We start from the raw sequence: 20,741 nt of genomic DNA on the forward strand, positions 1-20,741 counted from the left end.
TTACATTTTATTGAATTTCATATCAAAGCTAGATTTGTTCAGTCAAAATGAGTAAAATAAATTGAATTTTCTGCGTCATTTAGCCCATTAAACATATTTTTTTAAGGGTTTTAGCTCATTTTTCAAAAACTAAATTTATAAACATTTTGAAAAAATAATATAATTTTTAACAAAATCTTAATTTTTATTCTAAATGAGAAGAGAAAACAAAAAAGGAGTATTTTTTAACTTTCAAGGGAATCATCTACCCAAATAAACAAATATCGTTAAAATTTAACTGGCCCAAAAAAAAATTGTTATGTTTTTAAAATATGATTCCAAAAATAAAAAAATACTCTTAATTTTATTTTGAATAAAACAAACCTTGATTTTTTTAATTTCTTTCAAAACTATACCTTTCAAATAAAATAGCACTAAAATTTTTAGTACAGCGAATGAAAATATTACTAAATTTTGCTAGTTTCTAAAAAACTAAAAAATCTCAACATTTCTTCAAATGGTTCATATCAACTTGACACACATATATAATCAAGCTTTTTAATTGAAAACTAATAAAATTTCTTTTCTTTTTTGGGTGAAATATTTATTAAGTTGTTAGGCTAGTGCAAATTTTATTAAAAGTTTTTGTCTCCCCCCCCCCTCCCCATCCCTTCGAAGTTGGCCCGAAAAATCAGGGGACAAAAAAATATTTTTTCGAAAAACTTAAACATTTCAATGGATCAGCTAAAATAAATTTTAAATTCATTCCCCTGCGTTTTTCATTCCATTTTTAGAATGTTTGGGTTGATTTAAAAATCTTTCGAATTTTTGAAAATTTTCGATGTTTGTTATCGCAAAATGTTTTTTTTTGCTAAAATTTTTGTTTTCGTCAGGTCTTACATTTTTTGAAAACTAATGATTGCAAAACTACTGAACTAGTGTAAAATGCATTTTAAAACCCTTTTTCCATGCAAATGTTGAAACTATGGCTTGTTATTTCAACATTTTTTTTGCCCATATTTGCATTCAATGATTCGAGAAAATTGATAAATTTAACGAATTTCACGCCGTCTACGAAACCGTCAAAAATCATTAACCTTATATTAGTAATAAAACCAGGGTATTCACTCGCTTAATTCTACAGTAGTTCATGACATTATTTTTATTCCTTTTTGAGTTTGATAAGTTATTTTATGAAAAATCGTTACATTTTCATACAAACATAAAATTTCACGGGATTTCGCGGAAAAAGCCAAATTTCGCGGATTTCACGCTGTCCGTGAAATCGTGAAATTTCACTAACCCTAGTCATAAAGCTCTATTCCCGATTTCGTGTGAGTTGGTAGAGAATTACCCATTTATAAGCAGTACATCCAGTGCGTGGCCGAATGGTTACGCTGTCCGCTTTGTAAGCGGATGATTCTGGGTTCGATTCCCATCTGCTGCAACCTTCCATCGGATGAGGAAGTAAAATGTCGGTCCCGGCTTTGGTTGTTAGGCCGTTAAGTCATTCCAGGAGTAGGATTCGTCTCCATGCCATAAGTACCAACAACACACCAAACCAAGCCTACTCCGGTGGAATCGCTGGCGGTGGTTGGACTCGCAATCCAAAGGTCGTCAGTTCAAACACTGGGGTGAAAGGTTCCTTGGAGTAAAAAGAGGTTTGGGTGCTCTCCCCATTCAAGCCTTCGGACTCCTAGGTTCGAGCAGAAACTTGCAATAGAGACCACAAAAAAAGACCCGGCGGTCGTACCGGATTTGCTTAGAGGATTAATATCCGTGGAGATGTCGAAAAATGTAGCTTGGTTTCGCGATCATTGACAAAAGTTACCCCTTAGGCCAATGCTGTGTAGGCTGGTGGAGAATCACCCAGAAGTATTAATGTTTAGTGAAAATAAAATTGCAATAAACTGAAATAAAATTGGTTGACAAAAGGTTTATTTTTTATAATGTTTTAGTTTGTATAAAAATATTATGAAAATTCACATATACTGTACCAGATTTTTTTTAATGCTTTTGATTGCAAAACAACTATAAAGGTGTAAAATTTCATTTAACTTCCGCTTTTTCTTTGAAATGTTGAGATTGTAGATCTTTATTTCGATTTTTCATCTCTTCTCAACCGCAATCAAAGTCGAGAGACATAAACTTTGAAAAAATATTTCTAAGTTCCTTTCCAGTTGTTAAACAAATAAATTGAGTTATAAATAAACTCAATTTACTTGTTACTCAATAATGAAAAGATAAAACAATACTTCCAATTTGAACACCCCAATCCGTCAAATTAATAATTTCCCTTCAATTGTCACCGCGGAACGCCGCACCGATGTGTCGCGCGTGTCTAGAGCGTCCAATTTCCCGGGTTTACCAATTTCCCGGGAAACGGGAAATTTTAAATTAATTGAAAATTGCTCTAATCTTGATTCTGAATCATATTCTGCATCAAAATTGAATAGTACAGCGACTTTAATGGTTAAAATAAGTATAAAGATCAACTAATAGCTTGACTGCATGTACAAATTCATACAACTACAAGAAAATGTATATTTTTCTAATTTTATAAGCTCAAATCGTACAACAAATCAAAAAATGGTCTCTTGTATTTTTTGTTGAAAAGTATTTTTTCATCAAAGTGTTTGGACAGTAAATAAAATAAATCCATACTTCACAATCTTAAAATTTCTTTAAAACTTGCCTCTGTGACCAGTTTGAGAGGGTATGGTTTGACACATTAAGTTGAAACGAATAAAATCATTCAATTTTTTTTTTTCATTACAAATAATTTTTCTAACCCAAGGTAAAGCTTTTAAGTTTTTCTTTAAAAATCTAACTTCTCGTGTTTGTTTTACTTCAAACAACTCAATGTTTTCAAATATTTGAAGCAAGTTTCTAAACCTTGTTTTCATTTTTCGGGCACCATTTAAACAATACAAAGTAGTTTTTCAATGATTTTTTAATGTTTTTTTTTCACCTGGCTTTCAGGTTTTTAATTGACTTCTGTTGAACGTTTTTATGGAACGAAAACATGATTTAAATTATACGATAAATTGTCATCATCCCACTACCACTCTTAGATTTTTTTTTCATGTTAAACCTTCTAACACCCATTGTTGCACCCATGCTCCATAATTCTTTTACTTTAAATTGATTTTTTTTCACGAATTGAAGTAATTCTGCCTGCAAAAACCTATTTGAAATATTTAATTATACCAATTCAATTTTCATCTAATTTGATCATGGTAAACAAAAACGTAAACTATTCGTATTCCTTATTCTGTATTCAATTATTTTTTAAAAAGTTTACTTGAAATGTAAAAGTTTATTTTCAATAAGCAAGGTCTATTTCCAGTTTCTTCAGAAACTAATATTATCAGAAACAAATCTTGATATTAAATTGTGTTTCTTAATTTTTTCTAGAGCATTTAAAAAAAATATGGATCCAAAAAATTAAGAAAATGTATACTTTCGCTTGAATTTCGGGAATTCCCGGGAAATTTATAAATTTCCCGGGAAACGGGAAATATATTTTTACGGGAAATCCCGGGAATTCCCGAGAAATTTTTTCCCGGGACGGGAAATTGGACGCTCTACGCGTGTCACATTTAGCAAAAACCCGCCCGGAAGGCTCTCACCACTTTCGGAAAAACTTTCCCCTTTGCTGCTGCAGCTTTGTGCACTCACAAAACTGATAATGGTGTGGAACAAAGGTAAGGGAGGGGTATTAAGTAGGGGGTGGTCTCAGAATCATGCTGCAGAGTTCAGTTAATTATAGGTTGGCGTGGTTTTCCCCTCTGGTAAGCTTCCTGCACACACACACACACAGTGTCATATTTTCTGCGATGCGCCAACGAGAGCGTGCACAATGAAAATTGAAATGTTTTCCAAAGGTGGCATTTTCACGCTTTCGTGCACTGAAACCCACCCACTCACCCCGTTATAACGACGCATTCGAATATGCCCGGTGATAACGAGCTAGGGAAATGTGGGGGAAACTGCTGGGGGAGGTGGTTTGGGACAATGCACTTTGTTAGTGGTGCACGCGCTAGATGAGAAAACTTTTGCTCACAGAATTGTGAGCTTTTCGAAAACTTACGCTTTTGGCGGTATCGTCATGTTGCGATTGTCACTCCACCGCAGATCGGAAATCAGCGCGCTATCGGGGACATCCGGTCGGCACGTCAGCAGCAACGAGGCACCAACAGGTTTCCGCTGGACGGACGCCGCCGGCAGGATCTGTAGGCTCGGAACCTTCTGGCATCGTACCAGGCCTGAAAGAGAGGGAGGAAAAGAAGAGAAGATTGTTGAAAAATATTGAATTTTAATGACCGTTTGTACGCGGTAATGAGAGGAGGACGACTGCGTCATTGAACAGTGGGAATTATGTGAAAATGTTCGACACAATCTGTGTTTACAAAAAGAAACTTAATCTTATTTTCACTCTTAATTAATTTTCAAGAAAAAAATACACACAACTCCTTTCTTTCATCACATAAAAGCTCTTTTATTCCCTTAGTGCACAACGCAACCATTAGTAGCTGGTGGCCCGAAAAGCACCCGTAGAAACTTGAAAGGTTAAATCATTTCATATCTCCTGGGCCGGCAACTTTATAACCCAATCAACGTTCATAATATTAAAAGAGCTCCATTACCAGAGTGCACGCCTGACAATTTTATCTACTTCTTTCATGAGGAGCAAAGTTCCAGCAAGTTTATAACGCTGCTCCCTGCCTCTTTTTTTCCCTCTGCAGACCTACGAAGGATATCCCTCTAGAGGAGGAAATCAGCTTGAAAAAAACTTTTTCAAATTTCCCTGTAAAAAAGGAAAAATCCAAACTAGCTGGTAAGTACTATCTGACGACACAATCCCAGTCCGTAATAGCCGCAATCCTCGCGCGCGCAATACTTTTAATAAACTTTATTAAAACATTTTCACATAAAAATGAGAAGTACGACGGCATCATCCACCAGCAAATTCTGAAGGACTTTGCGCCACCGCTGCTGGTGCAAAAAATGCGATAAAAACTTCAGGAAGATTTTGAGCAAGTTTCGAGCTGCACACAAGTTCATGCCATTTGCTGCCACCGAAGAGAGAATATTGCATCCCAAATTGTCGTACGAAGCCGGTGTGGGGCCCAGGCCCATGGGTTCCGGTTTCGAGGAGCTGATGCCAAAGGACATTCAAGCCAGCTGGGAAACGGTGGCAAATCTGATGATGCCCTGTGAAACTTGAGTAATAAAGATGGAGTTTGGAACGCGTCTAGCCCGGGGACGTAAAAGAAGAGGATTACAAGAGAAATTTTACAGATTATTGCGATGGAAATGATAGAATTTCATTTAAACTAGTGTCTCATTCTATACTAATAATGATTATAAACTATTAACTATTATAAACTGTTAACTATCGATAGCTGAACTTTCCCTCCAAGTTTGGTCCAAATCGGTGAAGGTCGAGTCCAAAAGTGTACTCAGTTGACCTGGAATGACCCTTATACTGAATTTAAACAATATTAATGCACGTTTGAACAGTTTGTAATACAAAAAAATCCTGATTGAGACTCGTATAGGACGCCAAAGTCAATTGGTCAACCATGAACAAAGGTCAACATTATTTCCTAAACTAATTTAAAAAAATGAAACAAATAGGAAACAAGACAAGTGTGTAAGCAAAAAGACGAAAAAGAGCGACGGTACTGTACCGATGGATGAGGAGGAGGAGAACTCTTCGTCGCACGAGGAGCAGCTATTGAAGAACAACAAGTTTGCTGGACTGCCTGACGAGGACCAGGTAGCGGAAGCAAAGGAGAATGAAGTGAAACAGCGAAAGGAGAAACTGCCTCCTTTTTATGTGCGGCAATCAGCAGCAACGATCGACTTTCGAGCGGGGCTGGTTGAACTCATCAAGTCTGGGAAAGTCCTAGGCAACATTCGTCTGTGTCAGGACGGATTTAAGGTGCTGGTGCAATCCAGGCAGCACTATCAACTGGTCAAGGATTACTTGACCGAAAACGAGGCGGAGTACTTTACCCATGATGTCGTCATGGATAAGCCGTACAAAATCGTCGTCAGAGGTCTGTACGACATGCCAGTGGAGGAATTAGCTGCCGAGCTAAAAGTTTTGAAACTGGATGTGTTGGCCGTGCACAAAATGAGCCGACGCAACAAAGACATCAAGTACCGTGACCAGCTCTACCTGCTGCATTTGGCTAAGGGATCGACGACGCTTCCTGAGCTGAAGGCAATCCGAGCGGTTTTCAACATTATCGTGTCGTGGGAGCGATACCGACCAGTGCATCGTGACGTCACACAATGCTTCAACTGCCTGGGTTTCGGGCACGGAGGTAAGAACTGCCACCTGAAGCGTCGTTGCGCCAAATGTGGTACCGATGCGCACATCACATCCCAGTGCATCCAAGATTCGCTGGTGAAGTGCCTCAACTGCAACGGTGAGCACTCGTCAACCGACCGAAAGTGCCCCAAGAGAGCTGAGTTCGTGAAAATTCGGCAGCAAGCATCGACGAAGAATCAGCCTCAGCGTCGTAGAACTCCTCCAGCCCTGGTGGAGCAAAATTTTCCACCTCTTCAACCGCGACGCCAGGTCCCGAACTTGGCACCGTTGCCGTTGGATCCCAGGAAGAGAGCTGAGATGAATCATCCACGGCCGGGTTCCAGCCAGGAGCCGAGACCGCCACCACCGGGCTTCAGCCAGGAGCCAAGACCAACCCAAGAACCAGCAGTTGAGGAAAATGGTAATGATCTTTACACCTCAACCGAACTCCTCAATATTTTCAAACAGATGTCCGCTGCACTGCGTGGATGCAAAACCAAGACCCAGCAGATTGAAGTGCTGACCTCGTTCGTCATCCAGTATGGATCGTAGGTCCCTCAAGCTGCTGAATTGGAACGCTTGCTCCATTAGGAGGAAGAACTTAGAGCTGGTGGATTTTCTTCGCGAGAAGGAGATCGACGTAGCTGCCATCACGGAAACTCATCTGAAGCCCGGTGAAAAAGTTTATCTGCAAAACTACAAGATCGCGACGCAGCTCGATAGGACCACCTCTGGAGGAGGAGGTGTGCTTGTCGCTGTTCATCGTGATCTCAAGCCACGCCGGCTGCCACACTTCAAGCTGGACATCATCGAGGCCGTTGGGGTGGAAATTCCCACTTCGGTTGGCCCAGTACTCTTCATTGCTGCATACTGCCCACGTCAGGTGAATTCCAGAGATGGTTCAGCAGCAAAACTGAAGAGCGATATCCAGAAGCTGACACGGCGGAGCGCAAAGTACATCATCGCTGGTGACCTCAACGCGAAGCATGAAGTTTGGGGCAACAGCAGGAGGAATCGGAACGGAGTGATTCTGCACAACGATCTGCAAAACGGATACTACAACGTTGTGAGTCCGGATCGTCCAACGAGGGTGGCTCGGTCTGGGAATCACTCAATCATCGACTTCTTCATTACCAATATGGCTGAGAACGTGGCTCATCCTGAGGTGTTTGAAGAGTTGAGTTCTGATCACTATCCGGTGGTTGTGGAGGTTGGAGCTTCCGTTACTCCGCAGCGGCAACCAACCCGGAAAGATTACCACAACGTTGACTGGCAGCAGTTTCAGCAAGTGGTAGACAGCAACATCGACTATGATCAACACCCGGAAACTTCTGCTGATATTGATCGTTCGCTGGAGGTGATCCAGCAGGCTATCAACCAAGCAGAGGCTGCCAACGTTCGGGAGGTTCCTGTTAATTTTAAGGTAACTGATATTGACGTAGATACTAAACACTTGATTAGACTTAGGAATGTTTATAGGAGACAATATCAACGGACTGGGGACTATGACAAAAGATTTCAGTGAACAATTTGAACAAAATCATACAAGACCGACTTGACAATATCAGAAATCAAGAATTTTCAAAACATGTAAGCCAGCTTGGGAATTATTCAAAACCATTTTGGAAACTTTCAAAAGTTCTTAAAAACAAACCAAAGCCTATTCCTCCTCTTATTGTTGAGGATTCTCCTTTGATTACATCCGAGGAAAAGGCAAATGCACTTGGGCTTCATTTTGTTAGTTCACATAATCTTGGCGCTTCCATGACCAGCCGTAAAGAAACATCAGTTGCCAATAGTATTTCAACAATCAATGACTCTACCTTTGAATTTCCTGCAGATTCCCATGTTTCTGGTGAGGAAGTCAAAGTTGCAGTTAAACAAATGAAAAATATGAAAGCTCCTGGCTTTGATAACATTTTTAATCTAGTGTTGAAAAAACAGAGTGATCAGTTCTTTCAACATCTAGCCAATATTTTCAATAAATGTTTGCAACTTGGTTACTTCCCCACCAATTGGAAACTGGGCAAAGTCATACCAATTTTGAAGCCTCAAAAAGATCCAACATCGCCAACAAGTTATCGTCCCATTAGTCTTTTGAGTAGTCTGTCCAAACTCTTTGAGAAGGTCATCTATTCAAGGCTTTTGGATTTTACCAACGATAATAATATAATTTTGAACGAGCAGTTTGGCTTCCGAAAGGGGCATAATACTGCTCATCAGCTTACGAGAGTAACTAAAATCATCAAGCAGAACAAGCTTGAGTCTAAATCAACTGCTATGGCTTTGTTGGATGTTGAGAAGGCTTTTGACAATGTTTGGCATGATGGTTTGATACATAAACTGTATTTATACGGTTTTCCAATGTATCTTATCAAAATTATCCAGCACTATCTTTCGGAGAGATCGTTCAGGGTTTTTCTGAATGGGATTGCTTCTGGATTATTCAACATTGATGCTGGGGTTCCCCAAGGAAGTATTCTTGGCCCACTTCTGTACAATATTTTTACATCTGATTTGCCTACTCTTCCTGGTAATGGTGTGTTGTCACTTTTGCTGATGACACTGCCGTTATTTATAAGGGTAAAATAACCAGATATTTAGTTGGCCGTCTTCAGAAGGGTCTTGACGTTCTTTCCGAATACTTTGGCGACTGGAAAATTCGCATAAATGCAGCCAAAACTCAAACCATCATTTTTCCACTTTCCAAATCGGCCAGATTTGTCCCAAAGGATGATGTTTTGATTAAAATGAATGATGTTTCAATACCCTGGTCAAAGGAAGTTGTCTATTTAGGTCTCATACTTGACTCGAAACTATTGTTTCGGCAGCATGTAGATAAAATATTGAACAAGTGCAGCATTCTCATCAGGTGTTTGTATCCTTTAATTAACAGAAAATCAAAGCTATCTTTGAAAAATAAGCTAGCAGTTTACAAACAAATAATTTACCCCGTTATTGAGTATGCAGTACCTGTTTGGGAGTGTTGCGCTAGAACTCATAAATTGAAGCTCCAGCGTGTCCAAAACAAGGTACTCAAAATGGTTTTGAATGTTCCTGGCTGGACAAGATCAAGTGAGGTTCATGAATTAGCAGAAGTAAAAATGTTGGATCAGAAGATTCAAGAAAAATGTTTGAAATTCAGGGAAAAATGTGCTATATCTGAATACCCCTTGATTCAAGGATTGGTTTAGTTTATGGTAAGATTAAGTTAGTTTTAGGTTAGGTTATGTTTTCTTACATTTTTTTCCTCATTGTACCTAGTGTTACAAAAATGATAAATCATATACTTTTAAAGTTAAGAAAATGAACAGTGTTTAAATCACGAAAAGCAAACTAAAGCTGAAGAGCCACAGCTGACCACTTATTATGTAAACCAAATGTAATTATTATAAGAAAGATTCAATAAAGTATATTTAATTCAAAAAAAAAAAAAAAAGACAAGTGTGTAATTAAAATTGCTCCCACACACAAAAGTTTCTTTAGTCTTCCAACGAAACTTTCTACGAAGCTTGAGCTAGTCCGAACAAGGAAGCATGGTTTGCTCATTTCGAAGGACTATGTATTTCACAACCCTCAACATTGTTTGAAGTTTTGTAATGAGCAACATTTTTTGCTCTTAAGTTTTGACATCTAGTGTATATTTTTTTCTAAATTGGTAAAAATATATAGCGTGAAACCAAATCAAAAATATCTGTCCATTTTAAAAATAGATCGAAATCTTGACTTAAATTTTTTTTTTCATTCCTGATTAGCCAAATCATTTCTTTCCGTAATATTCCACGATTTTGGTTGAGGAAAATTTAGGAATGAAAAAGTCTGGTTTCAAAAAACAAACTCAAACTTTCAACAACAAGTATTTCTTCAACTCTCACGTAAGCCCTCCCAAGTAACATTTTTAAACCAACTAGCCACCACCAAGTTTTATTAAAGGTTTATTGTAGCATCTTGATTGCCTAATAGTTTTATTTGGGCATTCACCGCAACCAACAAGCAAGAGCTAATTAATAGGTTCTAACAGGGTTTTATGCCTCGGACATAAAACCGGGTGGAAATAAAAGCCGACTGGCTTTCAATAAGGTTTTATGAAAGTTTTAATAGAGGCTTGAAAACCAGATGGCAATGCCATGCCAAACGGTTTTATCCCATGCTTTGTTAAAACTTAGGGTGTTGTAGCTGTCAAGTGCCAGTAGGCATGTAAAAAGCTCACTTAAAACCATAAGCTCCTTAAAGAGCATTTATCGCGGCCAAATAGCAGTGCATAAATATGGCACTAAACGCGTGCTCTGATTGAATATGATTGAATATGATTGACCGCCATCTTGATTGAAAAATAGAAAACTGAAAAATTTGATATAAATTTGATGGAAACACACATTTATGCTGAATTTCTGGTATGATTTATATAGCGATAGATGTTTGAAAATATTTTGAACATTTTTTTCAAAGAATTGCAATAAAATATTTTTTAACATTAAACATTGTGATTACAAAATATTGATTTTTGATGAAGCGAGTTGTATTTTTTGGCTCTATCTCCCCTACATTTATCAATAAAATTTCAACCGCAGCTGAATTTGAGCCATCAATTGTGAGAAATAAGCTTTCAAATTATTTGGATTACCTCTAATATCTATTATTTATCATCGCCATTTTTGACAACCATCTCCATAATTTCATTTGGCAAGACGAAGACTTATTTTTGCCAAAATAAAACCTATTTAGCATAAGACGTTTGAAGACGTATGAAATGTCATTTTTCCATAACTCCTGACTAGGTTTTAACAAAGAGTTCAATTTGTTGGGTGGTGACGCGCGGTCAATTATGTGGCATTGTGTGTGAAAAGAAGAGAATTTTATTTCGTGTTTCATCCTGGTTGGCTTGCCCACAAGCAGAAGAAAATCAGTTCAATTTGTTGGGTGGTGACGCGCGGTCAATTATGTGGCATTGTGTGTGAAAAGAAAAGAATTTTATTTCGTGTTTCATCCTGGTTGGCTTGCCCACAAGCAGAAGAAAATCAGTTCAATTTGTTGGGTGGTGACGCGCGGTCAATTATGTGGCATTGTGTGTGAAAAGAAGAGAATTTTATTTCGTGTTTCATCCTGGTTGGCTTGCCCACAAGCAGAAGAAAATCAGTTCAATTTGTCGGGTGGTGACGCGCGGTCAATTATGTGGCATTGTGTGTGAAAAGAAAAGAATTTTATTTCGTTTTTCATCCTGATTGGCTTGCTCAAGTCCTTCCTACATCATCGTTGATCGGAAGGCACGACGTCGTGTGAAATGTTGCATTAAAATAAGTTTAAGTGTTACTGTAAATGACTGTAAAAAAGTCCTTCTTATATCATCAATGTCGTCTGGGTAATCGTGATGAAAAATTACATTTATTCAGTATTTAAATACCTGTGCGCGAGTGTTTTGGTGTGCTAATAAGAAAGACCTTCCCATAGCATCGTTGCTCGGAAGGCTCGCCGACGGGTTTGTTATGAAAGTCCTCCCCATAGCATCGTAGCTCGGGAGGCATCGAAAAGCCAATACCTTATCCTACTAACCAAAAAAAAAAATAATCACGTGATGCTTGAAGGAGATGCTGTGGATTCAACGGTCTCAAGCGGTATCAACAAGTATATAGCGAAAAACTATGTGCTTAATGAGTCTGCAACTTCAACTATCGGACTAACATTCCTCCCTTTTGTTGAACTGCAGGCTTCTTGGGAGGGCGCCGGTATTGACTAATAAAGTCGGGGTCTTCAGGGGTTAAACAGTGAACGGATGGTTGGCTCCCACTGATCATTTTTGATTCATTGTTTAACTTCAGCTGATCTGTCAATAACGGAGTAGCAGCTCATTGGCAGTCAACTATGCTCATGCTCATGCTCATGCTCATGCTCACTCCTGACTAGGTTTTAACAAAGGTTTTATCAAGGCTTTGAGGATGTTGTTAGGATTCAGTTGTAAAGCCTTGAACTCCTATGTAGGTTTTATAAATAGGCCGTAACAACCTTTTGCGGAGGTCCTTTTGGGTTTTAAGTGGGGTTTATCAAGGTTCTGGGGAGTTTGTTACGACTAAGGGGTTTTAATGTTGGTTTTGGCTGATAGGTTTTATAGCGGTTGTGACAGCTTTGATAAAGCCTAAAATGTTACTTGGGATCTCAATTCAACCATAATACGACAAGAGAGCTACACATATTTTGCATTCTGCACTATTGCACTTCAAATCGTTTCACTGTGAGACTTCCTGAGCAGAAACGATGAAAGGCTATTGCATTACCGACTTTTATTCCATTCGTTTTGGCATAATCCTTCGCTCGAGCCTTTCGTTTGCATATACGTACAGTTTGCCAATGATGCTCTGCATGTAAGCATTTAGAGTGCATGGTGGATGGGCTAAAACGACTTATCTCTCGAGCAAACTGATACAGTTTCAATACCTTAAACTACCGTGCACAGAAAAAAATTACGGAAAAAATGTGTCAAAAAATTACTAACATTACATTAGAAACTGGTGAATTTTCATCTGGTTCACATTTTTAAACATTTTTTTTATAAAATTACTAAAAAAGAGGTCATATTCATCCAATTAAATTTTCAACCTTCCAAAATTATACTTTTTTCTATGTGGAGGTTGTGGAATGGTTGTGGAGCAACCAGCTAAGGGAGGAATTTGGTCTTAGAGAGTATTGTTCTGTAGAATGGTCCAAGTTACAGTATGTAAAAAAAGAATATACACCCCTTAAGCACTATGCACGTTTTGTGATGTAACATGTAAACAATTTAAAGTTTTCCAGAAACCTAGAACTACGTTTTGTTCACAAACTCATGCCAAACATTTTGTTACAAAAAACTCATGAAAAGATGATTTCTATAAAAATTTCTATAACAAATACTATTACAAAAATCAAAAAAGGTGCAAAAAAGTTTGTACTCTTTTCGAATAATTAACATAAATAAAGTTATTTGTTGACAAATCACCATAAATCCGGTCTCCCAACTCCAAAAAGGCATCCTTGACTGATTAAAAAAATGATTGGGATTGAATATAACGTTTACTAACCACTTAGTATAATAGTTTATATAACTCTGGAAATTCTATACAAAACTTATCTAAACTTAATTTTGCAAACTTTTAATTCAACTAAATGTAATTATATTACCATAAAATTGCTAACACCGTTTTGGGGGTCATTGTAACGATAGAATTGATTTTTCGTTGGAATTTCGTACCAAACCGGAATTACGTCGTCGGAAAATCCGCCGGCATCCGAACCGGTCCACGATTCACAAGTCAACCTATCTGGCATCGGAAAGGGCATAAAATTTCCGATCTTTTGATACCCAGACATCTAGGTTTGCTATAAAACCCACGTTTTTAAATACCTAAGTAAAAACGTTGTTATGGTTTCGTTTGAGCAACATGCCAATAGTAGTTTATGCAACAAGTTGCAAAAAGAAGATTTTTTCAGCACGAGTTGTACATTTATCCAACGAGGTTTACCGAGTTGGATAAATACGGCGAGTGCTGAAAAATTAAGTTTTGCAACGAGTTGCTTACACCATTTTTTGCAATTCCGAAAAACGCTTCTCTAATGGAATTTATGTTAAACATTCATGTGTTTAGTAAATTCATCGTTCAAAACAAAAAAATATTGAAAAATGTTACTTTACGATACTAGTGTTGAAAAATTCAACTTTTCAGCACCCATTTCAGTTATTAAAAGGTATTAATTTTCCATTCTGTTATTTTTGGTAGGGAAAAGTAGGCCGTTTCGTTTCTCCAGAAGAACAGCAAAAGTTGACAGTTTCACAATGGAATTGCAAAAAAATGTATAGAATTTCGTAATTTGTGTACTCGTGGATAAAACTTACTTTCTGCCCAGATATTTAAAATAGTGAGTTTTATGGAAAACCTAATTGTTTGGGTATCCAAAGATCGGAAATTTTATGCCCTTTCCGATGCCACATAGGTTGACTTGTGAATCATGGACCGGTTCGGATGCCGGCAGATTTTCCGACGACGTAATTCCAGGTTGGTACGAAATTCCAACGAAAAATCAATTCTATCGTTACAAAACCCCCCCCCCCAAAACGGTGTTATACCCACTCCAAAATGTTTATTTAGCAATTCTATGGTAATATATTGACATATAGTTGAATTAAAAGTTTGCAAAATAAAGTTTAGATAAGTTTTGTATAGAATTTCCAGAGTCATATAAACTATTATACTAAGTAGTTAGTAAACGTTATATTCAATCCCAATCATTTTTTTAATCAGTCAAGGATGCCTTTTTGGAGTTGGGAGACCGGATTTATGGTGATTTGTCAACAAATAACTTTATTTATTTTATTTTTTCGAAAAATTTACAAACTTTTTTTGCACCTTTTTTATTTTCGTAATAGTATTTGTTATAAAACATTTATTTAAATCATCTTATCATGAGTTTTTTGTAACACAATGTTTGGCATGAGTTCTGAACAAAACGTAGTACTAGGTTTCTGGAAAACTTTAAATTGTTTACAAGTTTTATCACAAAATGTGCATAGTACCCAAGGGGTGTAAATACTCTTTTTACATACTGTATATGCCAATGTACATATTTCAGATCAAAATGATACAAAATTTTAATTTTTTAAGATGAGAAATAAAAATAAAATTTGATGTTATGAAATCATGATGATCTCAAGGTATAACTTTAACTATATTAGAATATTGATATAAAAGCACCGATAAAAGTACGATTTGCAGCATGATATTGACAAGCACACTGTAGGTAATGTTCGACAGCAAAAGGATATTAGTCATTGAACGCCTCTGAACTTGGAACGTTCTTTTTTATCTTCCGGTTGAGCTGTACGTGTACATGCAACGACAAATGCATCAACATCGTCGATACGGACAAGTGGACCATCGGACGAACGTACAACAATAGTACTTTTCCAACTTGCTGGACACTAGAGCGCACTTATCCTTTTTTCCAGAACGATTGACATGGATCAAATTCTATTTTCTCCGTTGTAGCTTCAGCAGCTTTGCACTCGCATGACTTGCCATTCTGGCTCGTGTAAGTACTCGGTACGTGCATCGGCATCGATATAGGAAGACACTAGCATGATCAAAGAGGGGTGTCCCTTTTTGCGGCTTCAATCGATTGCACGTTCCTGATTTGACCACAGGATAATGTGATCACATATTTATCGTTGATAATATTCTGCTGACGGGAATTCTGTTTGTGAGAGTAATCATGTTGAACAGTACTTGGTAACATCCCTTAGAGCACACCTTCTGGGCAGAAGCAAGTCCAGAATTGATTTTCAAACAGCAACGAGAAAACCAACTTCTAATAGAGCTGTCAGTTCTGCACACCATAACAATTGAGTTACAGACTCTTTTTATTTCACTTGCACGTGGGTAAAACGAGCGCTAGTCGTTCGTTCACAACTTCCCCCCAAGGAGCTCCAATCCAACCAACCAGCCAATATTCGTCAGAACCATGGAATGGACTATTTTGGCTCAATGGATTGAGGTGAACGCGCTGCTGCCAAAGCCAGTAGTGGCAATACGAGACAATAACAAAGACATAAATGCCATTGGATCCAAAGAAATCCGAAAAGTACTATCAGAGGAGCAGATGTAACCGTCCCCGTTGGGAATACTCGACACTCGGAATCCATTCGTAAGAAACCCATCAATAGCTAAGGCTGCCGAGGGAAGATTTGCTCTATAAGAATCTCTCCTTACTAGGAACCACCAAACCAGACAGATCTCAAGTGTCGGGCAACGAGAAGTCGGCGTTTATCTTCCACTTGCCGTTGGATTGTTTTACTTTTGGAGAGTTCTCCCCAGACGGCTGCGACGGGGAAGGGGTTCCATTTCATTAGGAACGAAATCGAATTAGAAGTCGAAATGGGTGACGTTAAGTGTGGCAGCTTCGGCGGCAACTGGTAGGGCTAATGAAACAACGTCGAAAACCCCCGGAAGCATGTCATTCCCAATTACCAAAAGTGTGCGCTAGAGAAATGTATTGGCCACAGTTGAGACATTCAAGGTGATGTAGTCCAATACCCTCAATAGGAGCGAGGGAACTACTTAGCGTGTCCCACTGTTACTATTCACCCTTTTTCCAAGCAAACTCGCGTCATAATTCTATAAATACCACTCGCGATGAATTATGTATCCTAGTTTTCATCGCCCTCCTGGCCGACTCCAACAAACTAAAAGACCAGCTTTATTGATTAGGCTATGACGCCTTCTGGCCGTCGCGTGCGTTTGCCACCAGCACTGGGGGAGTCCGTTCTGTGATTGAATAATCCGTGTTAACACGTGGTAACATCAAAAAGTCACGCGACGACAAATTGAATGCCGCCGCCATCAGGCGGTGTGTCGTGGGAATTGCTGAGTTGCTGCAAGAACTGTTTGGGGGCGCGTTGTCTCACGTAGAGAAAATATAGGTTAAAGTTTATTTCGGAACCAATGGAGTAACATAAATAGAAAAGAGGTGCTGAAAATATCAAGCATAGAAGTGGAAAGCGAAAAGGATATTTATTCCAGCATGGAAACGAAAGAATCTGAAAGCGCATCGAATGCAAACAGCTTGGCAGCCTCCCAATTCATCACCCAAAACGTCAGCAAAAACATAATCCGCGAATGTCGTACTTTCATTATTAATTTTGAAGTTGATCGATTACTGTCGTTAAACGACTCTTTTTTGAAAGAGCCCTCTTGTCGTGTCGTTCGTTCGATTCGTTGGTTTCATCTGCCGATCCGGACCGGTCGTCCGTCGCCAGAATCAAGGTTCAAATGTCCTTTCCTGACATGGCCCCGGTTAGAGGACAAAAAAAAAGTCCACCTACCGAACATGCACCGCGACATATTCATCCATTTATCCCCCAGTTTTTGGCACATGGTAGAATTGGATGTTCTGCAGACTGAACGTCGTCGACTGGCGTCGGGCCCATGCTGCCGAGTATTGTTGACTTCGGGGTCTACTCCCAAGGGACCGATAGCCTGTCACTCGCATATTTGGATCTATTCATTTATGTTAAAATTTATGCTTCCATTGTGAAATGAACCGTGCTCGGAGCCTGTCTAGCGACGATTCCCGGATCTGCCAGACCAAGCCCACGAGGGATCAGAATGTTTCAACGTTCAGCTTAGTGGCGTTTGCCTTTTTTCGCAGTCCATAAAAATTCAGTCAGCCAAGAGCTTGCAAAAAAAGAGCGTCACCCGGTAATACACAAAAAAGGCAGCTTGGCATGAAATCCATTTTCATTATACAAACCGACCGTGGAGGATCCAACTAGATGGGTGAACAGCAAAAAATTCTCACACCAAAATAGGATTTAAGCCTTGATAACTAATCGCCGTTCAATGAAATTGTTGAAGGGTGCTTTTGTAACGTAATGTACTCTATTAGACTTAGTGCAATTTTTATAAGCTTTTCTAACAGTTGAAGAGGAACATAATCTCATTCACAATAATAACGAATGATGAGAATATCTCGCTGAAGCAAAATGTACCCCAAAAGCTACTAAATACATTTTGCTCCTCCGTGACACAACGTATGACGAAAACCGCTAACCACTTGACATTGGAGCATTAAAAACCTCCCAAGCGAAACTCGCTTTTCCATCATCGTCATCGTTGAAAATGATACTTGCGTCACTCGGGAAATCCTCCAAATACACTAGGGGAACTATACCCTTTCTCAGCCTATTTCTATTATCGGCCTATCAGCACTTTGATCATGAATTACAGCTTATATAAAGTGTTTTTGACTGTTCCAAAGTAATAAATAGCTCAAATAAAAGTGAGCAAGCAACTCTCCATTGTTGAAACATCTGAAAGTGTTGATTTAATAGCAGAAACGGCAAAAGTGATGAGAATTGGTCGAACGGCTTAATGTGATTAAAATGGGTATATTTCCCCTAGTCCCTTAAATTTCTCACGCAAAAAAAAATCTCGTCCCCGCAGGAGAAGATTGATCCACCAAGCTGAATGATTATCCCTGTGTAAGCAGGCAATCATTATGATTCATTGTTGTGTTCCAACGTCCTTCTTTTTAAGGATCTGTCCTTGGAAGTGTCCTCCTCATTTGTTCATTCCACGCTGTGGCCATTTGAGCCGTCAAGTGAGCGCACAAAAAATAAAGATGCTAAGGACACGACGATGAGGACATTGACGTGGATTTGTTCACCGGAAGAAGAAGAAGAAGGGTCCAGACCACAATCATACAATTTTGGAGCTTATTATTCGTGTCCACCGAGCATGGGGAGCTTTTGGGATGACGTAAATAAGTGGCCTGGCAGAAGAAAAAAAAAATGAAGTCGCGAGGAACATGTGAAAGTGGCAGCCACAAAACCACATCCTTTAGAAGTGGTTTGCGAGGGATGTATCATGAAGGGTATAATGGCGAACATAAAACATTACTTGTTAGTTATCTTTTTTTCGAAACAATCAAATACTTTCTCTGAAAGATTCGGTAATAGAAAAAAATGATTCCTGTCTTCGAATCATTCTATTGTCAGGCTCACGATTAAAAAAACTTGTGCAAAATAACATTACTGTCAAACCTGGGAACCGATACAATGACCATTGTTCATCAGTATCATGCCTTAAGAGGCAGTATTTGTAAATTCTGCTCGGTTTGTTCTAGAGGTCGTATCGATGTGCTCCGATTTGGATAAAACTTTCAGCGTTTGTTTGTCTATACATGAGATGAACTGATGCCAAATGTGAGCCCTCTACGACAAAGGGAAATGGGGTAAAACGGGCTTCGAAGTTTGAGGTAAAAAAACCTCGCATTCCCGTAAAACACCATCAATTTTAACTATCGTATATGCATTTGAAAGGTCTTTGAAAGCACTTCAAAATGGGCCATTTACATCCAGGATCGGTTTGACTTACTGTTTGCAAATTACTGTTAAAATTGTTTTTTTTTAAAACCTTAATATCTTTTTGCAACAGCCTTTAACACTGGGACGCCCAACGCTTGTCCAACTTACACAAAAGCCCAAGTTTTCAGTGATTTGTAAGAATGTCTAGATGATCCTAAAATTTTGTAGAACTTGATTTGAACAAATCTGTAATTTCTGCGACCGAAAACATCGTTCCACCTTTTTTAAAACGACTGCCTCCGCGGAATTTTTGGCGATTATTTTTTTACACGCAAAAAAAAATTGGAAAGATGGTTTTGATCGCAAAAATTACAGATCTGATCAAATTAAGTTCTGCAAAGTTCTAGAATCATCTAGGCAACCTAACAAATCACTGGAAAGAAGAATCATCTTGATTGGTTGAGTTATGCCCGAGAACCATTGAGTTGAATTTACTGTTCCAACTTTTTTGGAGCCTTTGGCGTTGGAATATTAACACCCACAACGTCATGATTCGAATTCCTGGACGCTTCGAAACCCGGACACCTCATCTTGTTTTATCATTTATTTGGAAACAAGTTCACTTCCGAAATCCGCTCCAACTTTGCTTCCCTGAAGAACTCAAACTCGTTGACGCCTACGTCGTCTCGTCGCCCTGGGGACAATCCGGACCTAAGGAAAAAACTTTTCCACGACAAGCTAGAACCCAAGAAGCAATCTCAGCCCTTGCTGCAAGGGACAGGCAATCCTGTCTCACCGAGCTTTAGCTCCATGCTTGTGGCTGCACCAACGCCGAAGTTCTGGTTGTACATGACAAGGATTTCTCGTACCGTCACCGTGGACCAAGTGACAAAACTTGCGGTCGAGCGCCTTGGTGTCCAGGATGTGGAAGTCACCAGACTTGTTGCCAAAGGCAAGGACGTCAACACGATGTCGTTCATCTCGTTCAAAATCGGGATGGACACCTCGCTGAAAGAGAAAGCTCTGGCAACCTCCACTTGGCCGCAAGGTCTGATTTTCCGCGAGTTTGAGGACAGATCAACGGAAATTTTTTGGGCGCCGACAGCAACAGCGTCTGCAAACCCGACTGCTTCAGGAGCAACAGGGACTACGACTACTCCGGAATCTACGCCACCGAATCTCCCTGCTGCGGGGGACGGATCGGAGAATCCGAATCTCGAGGTAGAGAGCATGGAAGAGTAACGCGACCACCTTTAGCTGCATCGCCAGGACGCGCCGTAGAAAGCCATGTGAGAGTCCCTCGCCTGCCCGACACCACCACGTCGTCACCCAGCCACGGCCTGATAAGACCAGCCTGTTGCAGCCTTCAGAGCCGTCCTGGTGCTGGTGTCGGTGCCGGGGGAGGGGTCTCTCAAACGGCAACCCTCGGCAAGTACCCCTCTATCTCGCAATATTCCTTGCCTGATGCTCGTCCAACTTCCAGCTCGTGCGCCACATCATCTACATCGCCTTCGGTCAGGACACCAAACGCTGTACGAGCTTTCCGGTCATCGCCAGGACCCGCCGTAGAAAGCCATGTGAGAGTCCCTTGCCTGCCCGACACCATCA

The 20,741-nt window shown here is 39.4% G+C and overlaps 1 protein-coding gene across 7 annotated transcripts in view; it reads right to left on the minus strand.

Moving 5' to 3' along the window:
• Positions 1-20,741, minus strand: part of LOC6035842 (fasciclin-2) — a 104,307-nt gene that overhangs the window by 40,084 nt on the left and 43,482 nt on the right. For all 7 annotated transcript variants that reach the window (XM_038264397.1, XM_038264396.1, XM_038264393.1 and 4 more), the window contains exon 2: positions 4,073-4,247. In XM_038264397.1, the coding sequence (XP_038120325.1) occupies positions 4,073-4,247 (175 nt within the window). The remainder of the gene's footprint in view (positions 1-4,072; positions 4,248-20,741) is intronic.

This window comes from Culex quinquefasciatus, chromosome 3 (genome assembly GCF_015732765.1).
Source record: "Culex quinquefasciatus strain JHB chromosome 3, VPISU_Cqui_1.0_pri_paternal, whole genome shotgun sequence".
NCBI lineage: Eukaryota > Metazoa > Arthropoda > Insecta > Diptera > Culicidae > Culex > Culex quinquefasciatus.